The 16,830-nt window shown below is 46.9% G+C and overlaps 1 protein-coding gene across 2 annotated transcripts in view; it reads right to left on the bottom strand.

Annotated features, from left to right (window-relative positions):
- The window catches only part of FLNC (filamin C), a 90,547-nt gene that overhangs the window by 18,512 nt on the left and 55,205 nt on the right, over nt 1-16,830 (bottom strand). For both annotated transcript variants that reach the window (XM_070947825.1, XM_070947826.1), the window contains 12 exons: nt 16,448-16,621; nt 15,787-15,949; nt 13,786-13,946; nt 11,958-12,125; nt 10,898-11,021; nt 10,176-10,332; nt 9,563-9,752; nt 9,409-9,432; nt 7,932-8,179; nt 4,114-4,213; nt 757-897; nt 140-268 (listed from right to left, as the gene is read on the bottom strand). In XM_070947825.1, coding sequence (XP_070803926.1) covers nt 140-268; nt 757-897; nt 4,114-4,213; nt 7,932-8,179; nt 9,409-9,432; nt 9,563-9,752; nt 10,176-10,332; nt 10,898-11,021; nt 11,958-12,125; nt 13,786-13,946; nt 15,787-15,949; nt 16,448-16,621 — 1,779 coding nt within the window. The remainder of the gene's footprint in view (nt 1-139; nt 269-756; nt 898-4,113; nt 4,214-7,931; nt 8,180-9,408; nt 9,433-9,562; nt 9,753-10,175; nt 10,333-10,897; nt 11,022-11,957; nt 12,126-13,785; nt 13,947-15,786; nt 15,950-16,447; nt 16,622-16,830) is intronic.

Raw genomic sequence — 16,830 nt, 5'->3', positions numbered from 1 at the left:
GTGATTTTGAACCCGTGGATTATGTCCTGACTCTGTGGCATCTTTCAAAGTTTAATTCATTGCCTTTCCTTGGGCCCCTCTTGGGCACACTTCACGACTCTCTGACCATGTTTTTCACATGGGGTACAGGGGGACTCACCTTCGCCGGCGTCCTTGGTGACGATGGTGAAGGTTGCGGGTTTGTTGACCATGCCATGGCTCAACCCAGGTCCGTAGGCGCTAACGTGGCGGGCGTTGATAGCGTCCACGTAAAATTGGAGGGGACTCCCTGGTTGGGGGGAAAAAAAAGCAATGGACTCAGGGGCCATAATCCCATAATCCTGGGCATCTTGCCATCTTTAGACAGGGAGGAAGGAGGAACTCTGGGGAAGCTCATCTTTCTGAAAGTCCTAAAGTTAGAAGGGAGCTTAGAGGTCATCTTGTCTAGCCCCCTGATCAGGGTAGGATCTAGTGGGGCAGCTCTGGCAGACGGCCATCCATATTTCCTCTTCAAGAGGATCTGGTTCTATTTTGTTTAACAAACTGTAGTTTAATAAAGTGGGTTTAGCATAACATGTGCACCCAGACGTAGTGTGTTTTCGTTCTTCTGGCTGGAGTTTCTCGAAGTTGGTCACTTTAAGACGGGAGGACTTCAACTCCCAGAATTCCTCAGCCAGTTTGCTTTAAGGTGGGTGGACTTCAACTCCCAGAATTCCCCAGCCAGCCATTTACTCTCCCCAGGAACCCATCTGACCCCATTCACTCTCTCTTTCTCACCTGGAATGTGGTTGCCGTCGTATTTGATGTCCATCTCATGCAGCCCCTTTTCTGTGGGGGCATATTTCACAGTCACCGTCCCATTCTTATTGTCCGTGATGTGTGGACGTGCCGTCTTGCCTGAAGGCATCCTGACCTCCCCTGCAGAGCAGGAAGAAAACAGGCAGATGAGACCCCCCACAAGCCATGGTGACTTCCACCCCTAAGAATGGGACTAGCCAGGCATGGGAGACCTCCCCAAACTACAACTCCCAGCATCCCAGTCAGGCCAACAGTGAGGGATCCTGGGAGTTGTAGTTCCATAACATTTCCCACTTCTGGACTGAGAATGGGATTAGCCAGGTGTGGGAAAACGTCCCCAAACTACAATTCCCAGCAGCCCAGTCTGGCCAACACTAAGAGATCCTGGGAATTGTAGTTCCATAACATTTCCCACTTCTGGACTGAGAATAGGACTAGCCAGGTGTGGGGAAACCTCCCCAAACTACAACTCCCAGCAGCCTAGCTTGGCCAAAGTGAGGGATGCTGGGAGTTATAGTTCAGTAACATTTCCCACTTTTAGACTGAGAATGGGACTAGCCAGGCATGGGAAAACCTCCCCAAACTACAACTCCCAGCAGCCTAGCTTGGCCAACAGTGAGGGATCCTGGGAGTTGTAGTTCCATAACATTTCCCATTTCTGGACTGAGAATAGGACTAGCCAGGCATGTGAAACCTCCCCAAACTACAACTCCCAGCAGCCTAGCTTGGCCAAAGTGAGGGATGCTGGGAGTTATAGTTCAGTAACATTTCCCACTTCTCTCCTGAGAATGGGACTAGCCAGGTGTGGGGAAACCTCCCCAAACTACAACTCCCAGCATCCCAGTCTGGACAACAGTGAGGGATCCTGGGGGTTATAGTTCGTTAACATTGCCCACTTCTGGGCTGACTCTAACCCAGAGGTGAAATCCAGCAGGTTCTGACAGGTTCTAGAGAACTGGTAGCGGAAATGTTGAGTAGTTCGGAGAACTGGCAAATGCCACCTCTGGCTGGCCGCAGAGTGGGGAGGGAATGGGGATTTTGCAGTATCCTTCCACTGCCACGCCTACCAAGCCACGCCCACAGAACCGGTAGTAAAAAAATTTGGATTTCACCACTGGTCCAACCTATCTAGAGTCGAAGCAGAGCTGATGTCCAGCAATTGGAAGCTGCAGGTGGTGGGGAGGAGCTAAATCTGGGCGGGGCTAGAGGTGGGTGGGGCTGGCAAGATTTACCTTGCTGTCTGCTTCTGGCTACCCCACCTTTTCTCCCCCTCCGAGACCCTCCCCAAAAGGAGTCAGCTCAGAAAGACCCTGCGGCCACAAGCTTGCCCCCCACCCCAGAGATTTTTTTAAAAAAAATAATTTACTCGAGATGCTCTATTCCAAATGCATCATGGGAAAGAATGGAACAACGGAATACAGGTTTTCAACAATGGCACACTGTGCAGTCCCAGAATGCAATTGTGGGAGGAGCAGGGGGGGGGAAATCTACAAACTCCACCCCCAAGAACGCAAAGGTAGACTGCCTCTGGGTGTGGAGGTTCTATTGAGCTAACCTAGCAAACAACCACAGATCGAGGCTTCCAACCTCCTTGTTCTCTTTCGGCTCCCCCAGCTCGGATCCGTTTCTCCTCTAGCCCATCTCTCATTTTCCTCTTGGGATTATTAATTTAATCTCTCAAACTGGATTTTCTTGAATCATTTATTTCATTTTAATCCAGGCACCCAAATATGCAAACAGCCCATTCCCTTATAGAGGGGCTTTGTACGGTGCGCAAGTAAAATAGGAAAACCTTTAAAAACAGTATATATATATATATATATATATATATATAAATGTCTATGGAGATTCAGTATACAGTATATAAACTTATTTAGACCGGCAAGGATGAATTAAAAAATCAATGTTAAAGTTAATTAAAAATCATGGCATCCCGATTCCATGGAAACCTTGGCAGGAAGTGACAAAGCACCAAAAAATCTGGGTGCTTTCAAAGCACCCAGTAAAGTTTTTCCCTGCATGCCATCACTCTACTAAACAACTAATTCCCACGACAGTCAAACGATTTACTAAGACTGCATTACTATTATTCTTCTCATCCTTCCTATTACCAATCTCCTTTCTACTGAGGATTCTAACCTCGTTGCTTGTATCTTTACGATTTATATTGTTTTATTTAGTTTCCTAATATGATTTTGATTGCTTACTTAGTATCCTATGACTATCACTAAAGTGTTGTATCTTATGATTCACGATGAATGTATTTTTATGATGACGATGATCGTGATTGATCACTTATAACTTTTATGTACACTGAGAATTTATGCACCAAAGACAAATTCCTTGCGTGTCCAATCACACTTGGCCAATAAAGAATTCTATTCTATTCTATTCTATTCTATTCTATTCTATTCTACTCTACTCTACTCTACTCTACTCTATTCTATTCTATTCTATTCTATTCTATTCTATTCTATTCTGTTCTATTATTTTTCTATTCTACATTCCAATATCTATTCTATTCTATTCTATTCTACTCAACTGTATCTACTCTACTGTATTCTATCTACTATATCTACTCTATTATTCTATTCTATTCTATTCTATTCTATTCTATTCTATTCTATTCTATTCTATTCTACTCTACTGTATCTACTCTACTGTATTCTATCTACTATATCTACTCTACTATTCTATTCTATTCCATCTACTCTACTCTATTCTATCTACTATATATTCTATTCTATTCTATTCTATTCTATTCCTCTTCTCTTTTCTTCTCCTCTCCCTTCCACTCCATTCCATATTTTCTTTTCTATTCTTTTCTATTCTATTCTATTCTATTCTATTCTATTCTATTCTATTCTATTCTATTCTATTCTATTCTATTAATTCTAATTTTAATTCTAATTCTAATTCTATTGTACCATGTTTCCCCGAAAATAAGACCCTGTCTTATATTTTTTGAACCCCCAAAAAACCGCTTGTCCTTATTTTCGGGGAGGTCTTATTATTTTGGGGTGCATTTGGGGGGGGTATTTTTGGGTGGGGTGTCTTATTTTAGTGCACGCGCTCAAAACGCCCATTTGGGCTCATTATCAGGGGATGTCTTATTTTCGGGAAAACGTATTCTAAAAATAGGTAAAGGAGTCACTAAACGAACGGTCGCAACTCAAGGACTACCTGTAATGCAGAAACTCAGTAGGGATTCCAAGATGATCTGGCTCGAACCCCTACCCACCCCAAAACTCCAGCTTGTGCTTCCACACCGTGGTTCCCTCCCCCCCCCTTACACCCCAATCCACAGACGGACGGACGGACGGACGGACGGGCTACCTGTAATCTCTCCCTTCTGCACGGCGAAGGGGATGACCAAGTTGAAGGGCCGCAGCATGGCATCCACGTTCTCCGGCGGGGCGACGGGCTCATCCGTGGCCTGGCGTGGAGGGGAAGAGAGGAAACGGAGGGGGGGGGAGGGAAAGAAAGAGAGACTAAGTCCAGATAGAGAAGGAGTGGGAAGGGCGGACAGAGAGAGCGAAAGAGCGCCCCAAGACGAGGCAAACTGAAAAGGAAGATTCGGAAGGCGAAACAATCTTGGGGTGCAGAGGCTGGAAGAAACGGGGCTGTAAGAAAGAAGGAGACCAATGACACACCCCCCCGAAAAAAAGAAGAAGAGTCCAAGACACCCTGAAAGGGGGTTTGGGGGGCAGCCAGGAATGGCAAAGAGGAGGTCCAGGACTGTCCATTGATTGCCCCCGCCCTTGCCAAAACAGCTGGATTTGTACGACTGCATTCAGCTAACCACCGTGCAGGTAGTCCTCGACTTACGACCGCAATCGAGGCCAAATTTTGTGCTGCTAAGCGAGACAGCTGTTACGTGAGCCTTGACCCATTTTATGACCTTTCTTGCCACGGTTGTTAAGTGAAACCCTGCCCTTGTTAGCTTAGTAACATGATTGCTAAACTTTCTTTTTAAAAAAAAAAAAAAAAAGCCTCTGACGATCCCAGCTGACTTGCCTGATCGGCAGAGGCTTTTTTTTCTTTTAAAAACATTTTTTCTTCGGCCGAAGAGGTTGTAGAAAAAATGCTTTTAAAAGCCTCTGATGATCCCAGCTGAGCCGCGGGATCATCAGAGGCTTTTTTTTGTACTTTTAAAAGCATTTTTTCGGCCGAAGAGGTTGTAGAAAAAATGCTTTTAAAAGCCTCTGTTGATCCCAGCTGAGCCGCGGGATCATCAGAGGCTTTTTTTTTTAACTCTTAAAAGCATTTTTTCGGCCAAAGAGGCGTGACCCCAAAACACTGCGTCATAATACAAGTTATACGAGTCAGTTGCCGAGGGTCTGAATTTTGATCATGTGACCATGGGGGTGCCACACTGGTCATAAGGGTGTTGCTTTTTTCAGTGCCGTTGTAACTTCAAACGGTCACTAAACAGACGGTTGTGAGTTGAGGACTACCCCTCTTCAGTTTGCACCACCTACTGAGCCACAAATGACTCACTTGGTGGCCAGGATGACGGGTGAATTTGTCTGGCACAAACCCTGAAGGGACTTCACGGATGCTACCACATTGTGCTGAATTCTACAGGTGCTTAACTGCTTAAAAAACTGGAACTGGATTTTCTACAAACTTTCTCGAGCCAACATTTCCACTCTGGGCTTTGAAGAGCTCAAATTTTCCCCTGCAGATAGAATGCACCATTTTAGTAGAGAACGGCTGCCAGTCCCACAAGGAGGTCTGGCCTGGCCGTTTGGGGTCCCAATAATACCTACATTTGGGGGGGACGGGACCAAAGGGACCTAACAGAATAACAGAACTGGAAGGGACCTTAGAGGTCTTCTAGTCCAACCCCCTGCTCAGGCAGGAAGTTATACCAGTTCAGACAAATGATTGTCCAATCTCTTCTTTAAAAACTTCCAGTGATGAAACACCCACAACTTCTGGTGGCAAGGAGTTCCACTGGTTAATTGTCCTCACTGTTAAGGAAGTTTCTCCTTAATTCTAGGTTGCTTCTCTCCTTGATGAGTTTCCATCCGTTGCTTCTTGTCCTGCCTTCTGGTGCTTTGGAGAATAATTTGACCCCCTCTTCTTTGGGGCAGCCCCTCAAATACTGGAGGACTGCTATTATCTCATGCTACCAGGCCTCTGGGAAGGATGGAAGGGGGGCAGGGGGGGAAGAGAAATTGTTAGAATATTCATGACTGGGAAGACATGGTAACAAGGTCAGCCAATGAATAGGCATAGCAACTAAGTTAGCCAATTGGGAGCTGAGACAGACTGGAGCCAAGGCGTGTCTTAGTCTGCAGCTTCTGAGTCTGTGCAGAGAAACGAAACTGAAACCGGTGAGCGTGAACTTGTCTGCTGATTCGAGCTGAAACGAAACTGTGAATCTGCTATTGGTATTGTAAAATCTACTTCATGTATTATTATGTATATAAAGAAGTTAAGGAATCCAGCTGAATCAGTTATCTGTGTGTGCTTCTGGATTTGATTTTTGCAAGAAAGTCTGACAGAAATATCTGAGGAAAACCAAGGTTGGAATTTAGCCTTGGCCAGGGGTATCTGCAGGATGTGTCCAAAAAAGTCAAGATGGCAGCTGAAAGTGTGCAATTGAAGCTCTCCATGTTGACCATCCAAAGTTGGCAGAGCTTCAACTGCACATCATGGTCACCGTCTTGATTCCTTCCACCACATCCTGAGGACCCTCTTGGCATTGGTGCATGGGGGCAGGAGGACCCTCCTTTCCGAGACAGAAAGAGAGAGACAGTGAGAGGAGACAAAGGCAAGCAAGGACACAGTCCTGGTACCCAGTGTGGAGGGAAGCCACCAGGGTGGTGCACCGGGAAGGGCTGGTGAAGCTGGTTGGATTCGCAGGGCTCCTCCACCTGAGGAATGGAGTCACAGGCCTGGCGGGAAGCAAGGGAGACGTCAGAGGATGGTCCTGCATGCATGTTGAGAGCCCTCTTCACCCCACAACCTCGCGGTATCAGACGGCTGCTGGGATAGAGCTGAACAGTTGTGGGGTGGCCACCAAACACAACCAGAGGACTTCTTGGTGCTCTCTGAGCTTGGCTGTTTTCATGCAGACCTTCCATGACCCAAAATAGGTAACATCATCAGAAGCCTTCTAGCTCTCCGTCCTAGCACTGATGATGCTACCTAGTTGGGTCATGAAAGGTCTGCAGGAAAACATCTAAGTTCGGAGAGCACCAAGGACCCCACAATTGTCCTCCTGCTCCTCCTCCTCCACCCTCCATAAAATTCACTCCCTTCTAGCACTGGTGACATTCTCTAGTCATGAAAGGTCTCCAGGAAAACAAGTAAGCTCAGAGAGCACCAAGGACCCTACAATTTTCTTCCTCCTCCTCCTCCTTCTCCACCTCCTCCTCCTCCTCTTCCTCCTCCTCCTCCTCCTCCACCACCTCCTCCTCTACACAAAATCCACTCCCTTCTAGCACTGATGATATTCCCTAGTTGGGTCATGAAAGATCTCCAGGAAAACAAGCAAGCTCAGAGAGCACCAAGGACCCTACAATTTTCCTCCTCCTCCTCCTCCTCCTCCTCCTCCTCCTCCTCCTCCTCCTCCTCCTCCTCCTCCTCCTCCTTCTCCACCTCCTCCTCTTCCTCCTCCTCCTCCTCCACCACCTCCTAAAATCCACTCCCTTCTAGCACTGATGATATTCCCTAGTTGGGTCATGAAAGGTCTCCAGGAAAACAACTAAGCTCAGAGAGCACCAAGGACCCTACAATTTTCCTCCTCCTCCTCTTCCTCCTCCTCCTCCTCCTCCACCTCCTCCTCTCCACAAAATCCACTCCCTTCTAGCACTGATGATATTCCCTAGTTGGGTCATGAAAGATCTCCAGGAAAACAAGCAAGCTCAGAGAGTACCAAGAACCCCACAGTCGTCCTCCTTCTCCTTCCCCGCTCAATACTCTCTCCCTTCCAGCACCTATGATGTTAACCCGTTGGGTCATGAAACGCTTGCAAGAAAACAACCAAGCTCAGAGGGCACCAGGGACCCCACAGTTCAATCTTGAGCTCCACATTTCTACTGATACTTTTGTTGCTGGATGGTCCTTAGAAAAGGGTGGCTGCTCTGTGTCCCGACTACCCCACCGATGGCGGTTTTTGTCTGGGCACGTCCTGTACTCACCACCACGTGAAAGGGGCTGTTGGGGATCTGCTCGCCTCCAAAACGGATGGTGATGACGTATTTGCCAGGCTCGGGAGCCGTGTAATAGATGTCAAAGGTCCCATCGTGGTTCTCCACCACGTCGACATCCAGCTCGGCCCCATCGGGCGTGGAGACCTTGCAGGTCACCTTGCCCTTCCCAGCTGCCTTGGCGTCCACCGTGATCACCGTCTCCTCTCCGATCTGGATGGTGGGACCAAGGCATGCTCCTACAAGGAAATGAAGACAATGGTTGCAGCCAAGCCCAGAGACCACGCCTGTCAGCTTTGAAGATTTAAGTCTCTCCAAGGCTCAAGGTTGACTCAGCCTTCCATCCTTTCTAAGGTAGGTGAAATGAGGACCCAGTTTGTGGGGGCAATAAGCTAACTTTGTATAAAATATACAAAAGAATGAAGGCTATTGCTTAACGCATTGTAAGCCGCCCTGAGTCTCCGGAGAAGGGCGGCATATAAATCAAATTAAAAAAAAAAAAAAAAGTCTACAGGTGAAGGTCCCATTGAAGGGACTTCTTACTGAAAGCCTATCATCTTCTTTTAACGACCCCATAATCCCTTGCGAGGTGGAGTCTGGGCAACTGAATGGAGTTAGCAGAGTGTTTGAATGGCCGGAGGCCTTTCCTGTCGCCGATCCGGAGTTTTGTTCAGCAGATCTATTCTCATTGTGCCCAGAGAGAGAAATATCTGCCTCTACGTAGGATCGAACTCACAGCCTCCTGATTGTGAGGTGAGAGCTCTGTCCTCTAGGCCACCGCGCCACTCCTTCTTACTAAAAGCCTATCTGCGCAGGAATCTTCTCAACTAACATTCAGCACCTTGTTGGAGTTAAATAAGGGTTAAGGGCGATTTGACTTAGTTGGCTTGTGACTATGTAGGGATTCTAAACTGATTCCTCTTTTCACGCCACCCCCAGCTTCTGCCATTCCTTCTCCTACATCACGGGACCATTGAGGTAGGGTTAGGTTCGGCGATGGAGGGGATGAAAGAAATGCTGGAGGAGGCTCTCAAGTTAAGAGTCACCAAAAAAAGAGTCACTCGGCCAATGTCTCAGTCCAGCAGGTGGATTTAAGATTAAAACTAGGAATAATGAAAATCATAGCCTCAAATAAAATTAGGGACCTGAATGATAAAAGGATGGAAGAAAAGAAAAATCTCAAGGGGCATCTAGATCAGTGTTTCTCAACCTTGGAAGCTTGAAGATGGGTGGACATTTCTGGGAGTTGAAGTCCACCCATCTTCAAGCTACCAAGGTTGAGAAACACTGATCTAGATGGAATAAGAAGATTCCCCCAAATCTCCAGGAGGAAGCTGGAACCCATCCTTTGCAAAGAGAACCTCCAGAACTTCAATGTTCCCAAGTAAAAGTGAGCTTCAAAATGTTAGGGCGCATGATGAGACAACTGGGCCATGAAAATGTTCTTGCAATCCGCGTCAAAGCTTACCCAGTCCGTGGCCTCCGATGGACACTGTAGGCAGAGAGACAGAAAGAGAAACGAGCATCCTTGTCAGAAATCGTTCTTGCCCCAAGAAAGTGACACACAGACACACACACACACACACACACACACACAGGTAGGAAGAAGAGCAACTGCCTACCTGTCACCAGACACTTGCTGGCATCTCCAGCGGGCAAGGCGTGGATGCGGAAAGGCGAGTAGGGGATTTCATCGCCGCCGTATTTGATGGTGATGGTGTAGCGGCCCGTCATGTCTGGAACATAGGAGACCGTGTAGGTCCCATCTCGGTTGTCCCGAATGTTGGCCTTCTTGGGTTTGCCCTCAGGGTCCTGGGGGGTAAAAAGAGGCAGAGGGTGTAGTCAAGGGTCAGCCTGTAATGGAATGCGAGAATGATCTTGGAAAACGGTGTGTGTGTGTGTGTAGGAGGAAGAGATGTAGCCTAGAAAGGATCAGAGAAAAGGAAGATGAGCCCTCAGCTGTACAACGGACAGAGAAAGGAATTTAGAAAGGATCCATCCTAATTAATCCGGCATTAAAAACAGACAGTGGGTGATTTGTATTTTCAGGCTTGCAAGATTGTTGGGTTTTTTTTTTTCAACCTTAGCAACTTTAAGCCAGCATTTGGGCTGACAATCCCAAGCCCCTCTCCCACCACCCACCACCTCCCCAAGGGCATTTCTCTGTTGCCACACTCAGGACTAATAGAAGTCCTCCAAGCCACCCCATAGCTCCCTCCTAGCCCCACCACTTACCAGGATCTGTACGGTGAGCAACCCTTCACCGGCATCACGGGCGTCGATGGTGAACTCCACCGGCAGGCTGGCAGGGATGCCCGAGGCATTGAGTCCAGGACCGCTGGCCCGTACTTTGCTGGCATCGTGAGCAGGAAGGACCCGGATCTTGAAGGGGCTGAAAGAGGCAGAAGCTGGGAGATCAGAGAGGATCTGGCTGGGCCTCCCCTCCTCTCCTTGCAGCCAAGAACCCTTTCAGTTGGGGGGACATATTCATCCATCCATCCATTCATTCATTCATGTCATGTCATGTGAGTTGGGGTTCCTCACAACCCTGAAAGGACCCGAGCACCTCCTTCTGCAGAATCAGAGGCCAGGTCAATCAGATTACAACTCCCATCCCTGATTCTCTGTGGCTGGGAATGCTGGAGATTGTAGTCTGGATCACTCAGAAGGCAACCCAGCTGGGCAATTCTACAGTAGCAAACCCAGGTCTCCAAGAGACTTTACCCAACAGACACTTTCATAAATAAAACCAGAGGAATTTGGTACAGATACTCCTCGGCTTAGGACCACAATTGAACCCCAAACACCTGTTGCTAAGCGACACATTTGTGAAGTGAGTTTTGCCCCATTTTACAACCTTTCTTGCCACAGTTGTTAAGTGAATCACGGGGGCATCAAGAAAGGATCCTCCAGCGATTGTAGGAGAAATTGGCCAGGAGCTTTTAACTCTCTCTCACCTGCGGGGCACCTCTTGCCCGGCGTATTTGACAGAGATGGTGTACGGTCCATCTGTAGCCGGTGTGTATTTCACAGCGTGTGTGCCGTCTCCGTTGTCACGCACCTCCACCGGCTCAGCCACTCCTGGACAGAGAAGGAAGAGAAGAGGAGCATTAGAAGGCATCTAAGGTGGCTTTGGGTCAACTGAAGCCAACTACGGCAGGATTGACCCATCAAGTTCTTAACAGAATGGCAGAGTGGGAAGGGACCATGGAGGTCTTCTAGTCCAACCTCCTGCTCAGGAAGGAAACCCTACACCATTTCAGATGAAGGGCTGTCCAATCTCTTCTTGAAAATCTCCATTGTTGGAGCACCCACAACTTCTGGAGGCAAGTCACTCCACTGATTAATTGTTCCCACTCTCAGGAAATTCCTCCTTAGTTCTAGGTTGATTCTCTCCTTGATTAGTTTCCATCCATTGCTTCTTGTCCTGCCTTCTGGTGCTTTGGAGAATAGGTGGGCCCCCTCCTCTCTGTGGCAACTCCTTAGATATCAGAATATTGCTATCATGTCTCCCCTAGTCCTTCTTTTCATTAAAAGACTAAACTAGACATTTCCAATTCCTGCAACCGTTCTTCGTATATTTTGGTCTCCAGCCCCCTAATCGTCTTTGTTGCTCTTCTCTGCACTCTTTCCAGAGTCTCCACATCTTTTTTTACATCGTGGCGACCAAAACTGGATGCAAATATTCCAAGTGTGGCCTTCTCAAGAGAGTAAACCAAAAGGCAAGCTCTCTGACCTTTAACCCCTCTCATCGGAGCTAGGCCATCAAGAGGGGACATTGTTGGGGGTCAACTGTGTCCCCTGCCTCCAAGATAACAGAATAGCAGGGATGGAAGGGACCTTGGAGGTCTTCTAGTCTGACCCACAACTCAAGATGGAGACCCTATATCATTTCAGACCAACGGTTGTCCAATGTCTTCTTGAAGATCTAGGCATTGACCTCTGTCCTCTTTGAGGCCCTTCTTCCCATCCCATAATCCATTCTGAATCAATGCTCCACCCCCCAAATCACCATACCTGAAGGTCCCAGCACCTTCACCTCCAGGGGGGCCAGCCCAGCCTTGCTGCAATCAACAGTGAAGGTCTGAGGGACCCGGGCTCTCACACCGGCCCCCAATCCGGGTCCCGAGCATTTGACTTTGCTGGGATCGACCACGTCTTTGACAGGAACACGGAAGGGGCTCCCTGGGAAGAGAGATCCACCATGAGTGCCCAGCAGAAGATCATCCTTTGTGTTCTGAGCCAGCTCCCCAAAGACGACAAACCCTCTGAAGTCAACTCAAAGATTCCTTGATTAGGAGCGCTGGCAGCACCGGCAAAAACTCTCTCTCTTTCTCCGCAGGCTAACAAGTCCGTCCGGCAGGAAGTGAATCGTTGTCTGCCACATCTATTCATCTCCGCCCCCTGCCTTTTATCCCCAGAGCTAGGGTGGGGCTTTGCTAGCAGCGGTGGCTCTTCTGTCCCGAGGACCAGCCCATAGATTTCCACTGCTCTCCTCTCCTCTGCCTTCTGCGCATCAGGCACTGGACCCAGCTGCTCCTCCTCTTCCTCATCAGCCACCTCCAGACATGAGGGCTGTTGACTCTCCACCTGAGAGCTGATGGACGGCCCAGGCTCTGCCTCTCTCTCTCTCTCTCTCTCTCTCTCTCTCTCTCTCTCTCTCTCTCTCTCTCTCTCTCTCTCTCTCTCTCTCTCTCTCCTCTCTCTCTTTCTCTCTCTCTCTCTCTCTGAAAGCTCTTCCCTCTTCCCCCTCGGAGCTCCCAAATTGCCCTAATGTTGACCTTGACTCCCTCATCTCCTCCTCCTCCTCTGAGTCAGCTGTTGGGGGGGCCAGGGGTCAACAGGCCACAACTCTTTGGCCTCTTGGACCACATCTGGTTGCTCATCCAGGCTTTCTTGGAGGAACTTTGAGAAGAAGGCCTAGAACTGGGCCATACCACCCATCACAAGGTGGACCATTCCCAGGAAAGCCCATTCTCATCTATGCAATTCTTAGGAAGAGGGTTATCAGATAAGGTTGACCCCAGGAGAACGAGAATGAGATCTGTAGGGAACACGGGCTACTCCAACAACCCCCCCCTCAGGAATCTCTTCCTGAAGATCTGGAGAACCTGAAGGGGCTTCCACAAAAGAGTTCCTGGATCTAGAACAATACAGGTAGTCCTCGACTTACGGCCACAATCGAGCCCAACGTTTCTGACACTAAGCGAGACATTTGTTAAGTGAGTTTTGCCGCATGTTACACCCTTTCTTGCCACAGGTGTTAAGCGAATTCCTGCAGTGGTTAAGTTAGGAGCACGGTTGTTAAGTGAATCCAGTGCCCGCACTGGTTTTGCTTGTCGCAAAAGGGGATCATGTGACCCCGGGACACTGCAACTGTCATAAATACGAGTCAGTTGCCAATCGTCCGAATTTTCATCATGTGACCGTGGGGATGTTGCAATGTGACCATTTGAAGTTACGGCGTCACTGAAAAAAGGGACTTAGGACCATCGTAAGTGTGAAAAATGCTCCTAAGTCCCTTTTTTCAGTGACGCCGTAACTTCAAATGGTCACTAAACGAACATTCGTAAGTGGAGGACTACCTGTATTGCAAGCTGCCCAAGGTTACCCTGTGGTAAGATGGGCGACCAATAAATGTTACAAACAAACGAACAAAATAATAAATAAATGCTTTCAGCAGTCGGCACTCATCAGTCACTGTTTTCAGTGCCGTTCCAACTTTGAATGGTCACTAAACGAACTGTCGTAAGTCGAGGACTACCTGTCCCTTCCCTCCCCCCCTCCTCCCATCTTCATACGTGTCTTGGTGAGCCCCCTTTCCTCACCCATCCTCCTCACCCACCTGGAATGGGGCGTCCACCAAAGGTAATGTTGACATCGTAGTCCCCGGGCGTGAAGGGGATGTATTCCACGCTGCAGCTGCCATCTTTGTTGTCCTTGCAGGACATCTTGGCCTCCGAGGGGCCTTCGATAGCCAAGCCGAGACCCCCGGTCCCTGCGCCCCTGGGAAGAAAAGGGAGCCCTTTAAAGAATCCCACCCAAAAATAGGACCTGTGGCCAAAGCCACCGGGAACAAACCCATCCAACATTCCTACAAGAAGTTCAACTCCGTTTGGTGAATTAAAACCACAGGAAAATGTGGATGCAAATGAAATCTATTAGGGTTGCATGCAGAAGACCCCAGACCTAATAAAGGTCCTACGTGACCTGGGGTCCAAAGGTCAGCAAACCTCCAAAAATGCTGCAGCATAAACAGACCAAGGGATCTTCATGGTCTTGAATTTCATCCCAATATTTAGGGTGATGATTGATTGGTTTCTTGCTTTGAATCTGCCTCCCTCTGTTTTTTTAACTTTATAATTGTATTTTTTTGTTTTAATCTGGTTTTTAACTTGTTGTTTTTTTTTAAACCTGTAGCTGTTATTTCATTTTATTGTTTTATCTGTAAACTGCCTGGAGGCATGCCAATGAAATGGGCGATATAGATATACACTCGGTAGGTAGGTGGGTAGGTAGGTGAAAGAGAGAGAGGGGGGGAGGGAGGGAGGGAGGGAGGTAGATAGATAGATAGATAGATAGATAGATAGATAGATAATTAGGTAAATTAATCTAATGTAATCTATCTATCTAATCTATATCTATCTACAGTATCTATTTAGATAGATAGATAGATAGATAGATAGATAGATAGATAGATAGATAGATAGATAGATAGATAGATAGATAGATAGATAATTAGGTAAATTAATCTAATGTAATCTATCTATCTAATCTATATCTATCTACAGTATCTATTTAGATAGATAGATAGATAGATAGATAGATAGATAGATAGATAGATAGATAGATAGATAGATAGATAATTAGGTAAATTAATCTAATGTAATCTATCTATCTAATCTATATCTATCTACAGTATCTATTTAGATAGATAGATAGATAGATAGATAATTAGGTAAATTAATCTAATGTAATCTATCTATCTAATCTATATCTATCTACAGTATCTATTTAGATAGATAGATAGATAGATAGATAGATAGATAGATAGATAGATAGATAGATAATTAGATAAATTAATCTAATGTAATCTATCTATCTAATCTATATCTATCTACAGTATCTATTTAGATAGATAGATAGATAGATAGATAGATAGATAGATAGATAGATAGATAATTAGATAAATTAATCTAATGTAATCTATCTATCTAATCTATATCTATCTACAGTATCTATTTAGATAGATAGATAGATAGATAGATAGATAGATAGATAATTAGATAAATTAATCTAATGTAATCTATCTATCTAATCTATATCTATCTACAGTATCTATTTAATTAGATAGATAGAGAGAGAGAAAGATAGATAGATAGATATAGATAGATATAGATTAGATAAATTAAACTAATGTAATCTATCTATATCTAGCTACAGTATCTATCTATCTATCTAGACAGACAGACAGACAGATAGATGATAAATAGATACCATAGATGGGGGGATGGATGGATAGATGGATACAGATAGATTGATAGATATAGATGGATGGATAGATAGATAGATGCACTCACAACAAGAACTGCAATTCTTTGCTTTAGTTTCCAGTACTTCTCACCCTTTGCAAATTTTCCTTTCTCGATTGTGATACAGTTTATATCAGTTTTCAAACTTGGCCAGACTTTTAGATGGAGGGACTTCAATGGGGAATTCTGGGAGTTGCAGTCCACCCATCTTAAAATGGCCGGCTTTGAAACACACCGGTTTAGATCCTGTTCCACCTGCAAAGATCCTCACCGTCCAACTCGGTTTGCCTCTGAGAGAGGCAGGGGAGACTCACCTGGTTTCCACGGTGAAGCGGTTCGACTTGTTCACCAGGCCCCCTTCGAGACCGGGGCCATAGGCACGGACGCGGCTGGGGTCGCAGCCTTCGGTGACGCCCACCCGGAAGGGGCTCTTGGGCACCGGCACGTCATCGTATGTCACCTCCACCAGATGCATACCTGTGAGACGAAGAGTTCACATGAGCCTTCATCCCCTGTGCAGGGCAAACATCACTGCCCCCTTACCTGTGGCAGTGGGGGTCTCTGCATTTCCCTTCCATTATTATAATGCTCCCAACATCATCATCTTCTTTTAACAACCCCATAATAATCCCTTGCATCGGGGTGGAATCTGGGCAACTGAATGAAGCCGAGTGTTTACTGGCCGGATGCCCTTCCTGTTGCCAACACAGAGTTTTATTCAGCAGATATATTATATTCTCAGTGTGCCCGGAGAGAGAAATATCTGCCTCTACCTAGGATCGAACTCACAGCCTCCTGATTGTGAGGCGAGAGCTCCACCCTCTAGGCCACCGTTGCAAGGAGGAAAACCCCAGTTGCTAACTTTGATTTATTGAATTGTACTTTTTGCATCCAAGGGTCCGAGAAGGGCTTAAATTGAAGCAGCGTGGGGTGGGGGGGAGAGTAGTGGGAGGGGGCGCATCAGGGAAGACTTACCATCCTCAAAGGGGGTGTACTGGACTCGGTAGGTGCCGTCCCCGTTGTCGGTGATATAGGTGTCCGTCTTGGCCCCCGAAGGGTTAATGACTCGCACTTGGATGTGGTTGCCCCCCGTTTTGGTGAGAGAGCGGGCGTCTACCGTGAACTCCGTGGTGACCTCACGCAGGACCCCTGGGGAGAACAGCGAAGGAGTGAGCAATAATGAGCACCCTGCTTGGATCTGGGGGGCACCCCAAAAATTTACTTCTGCTTTATTAAATTTATTTGCTGCTTGTTTGATCATGGGACTACCCTCAGTGGTTTACAACAGTAAAAACAGAGGAATACAGACAGTCCTTGACTTACAACAGCTCGTTTAGTGGCCATTCAAAGATACGACG

This window comes from Pituophis catenifer, unplaced genomic scaffold (assembly GCF_029215685.1).
Source record: "Pituophis catenifer annectens isolate HBS135680 unplaced genomic scaffold, rPitCat1.0.hap2 SCAF_7, whole genome shotgun sequence".
Taxonomy (NCBI): Eukaryota; Metazoa; Chordata; class Lepidosauria; order Squamata; family Colubridae; genus Pituophis; species Pituophis catenifer.
This window is presented reverse-complemented; position numbering and strand designations above follow the sequence as displayed.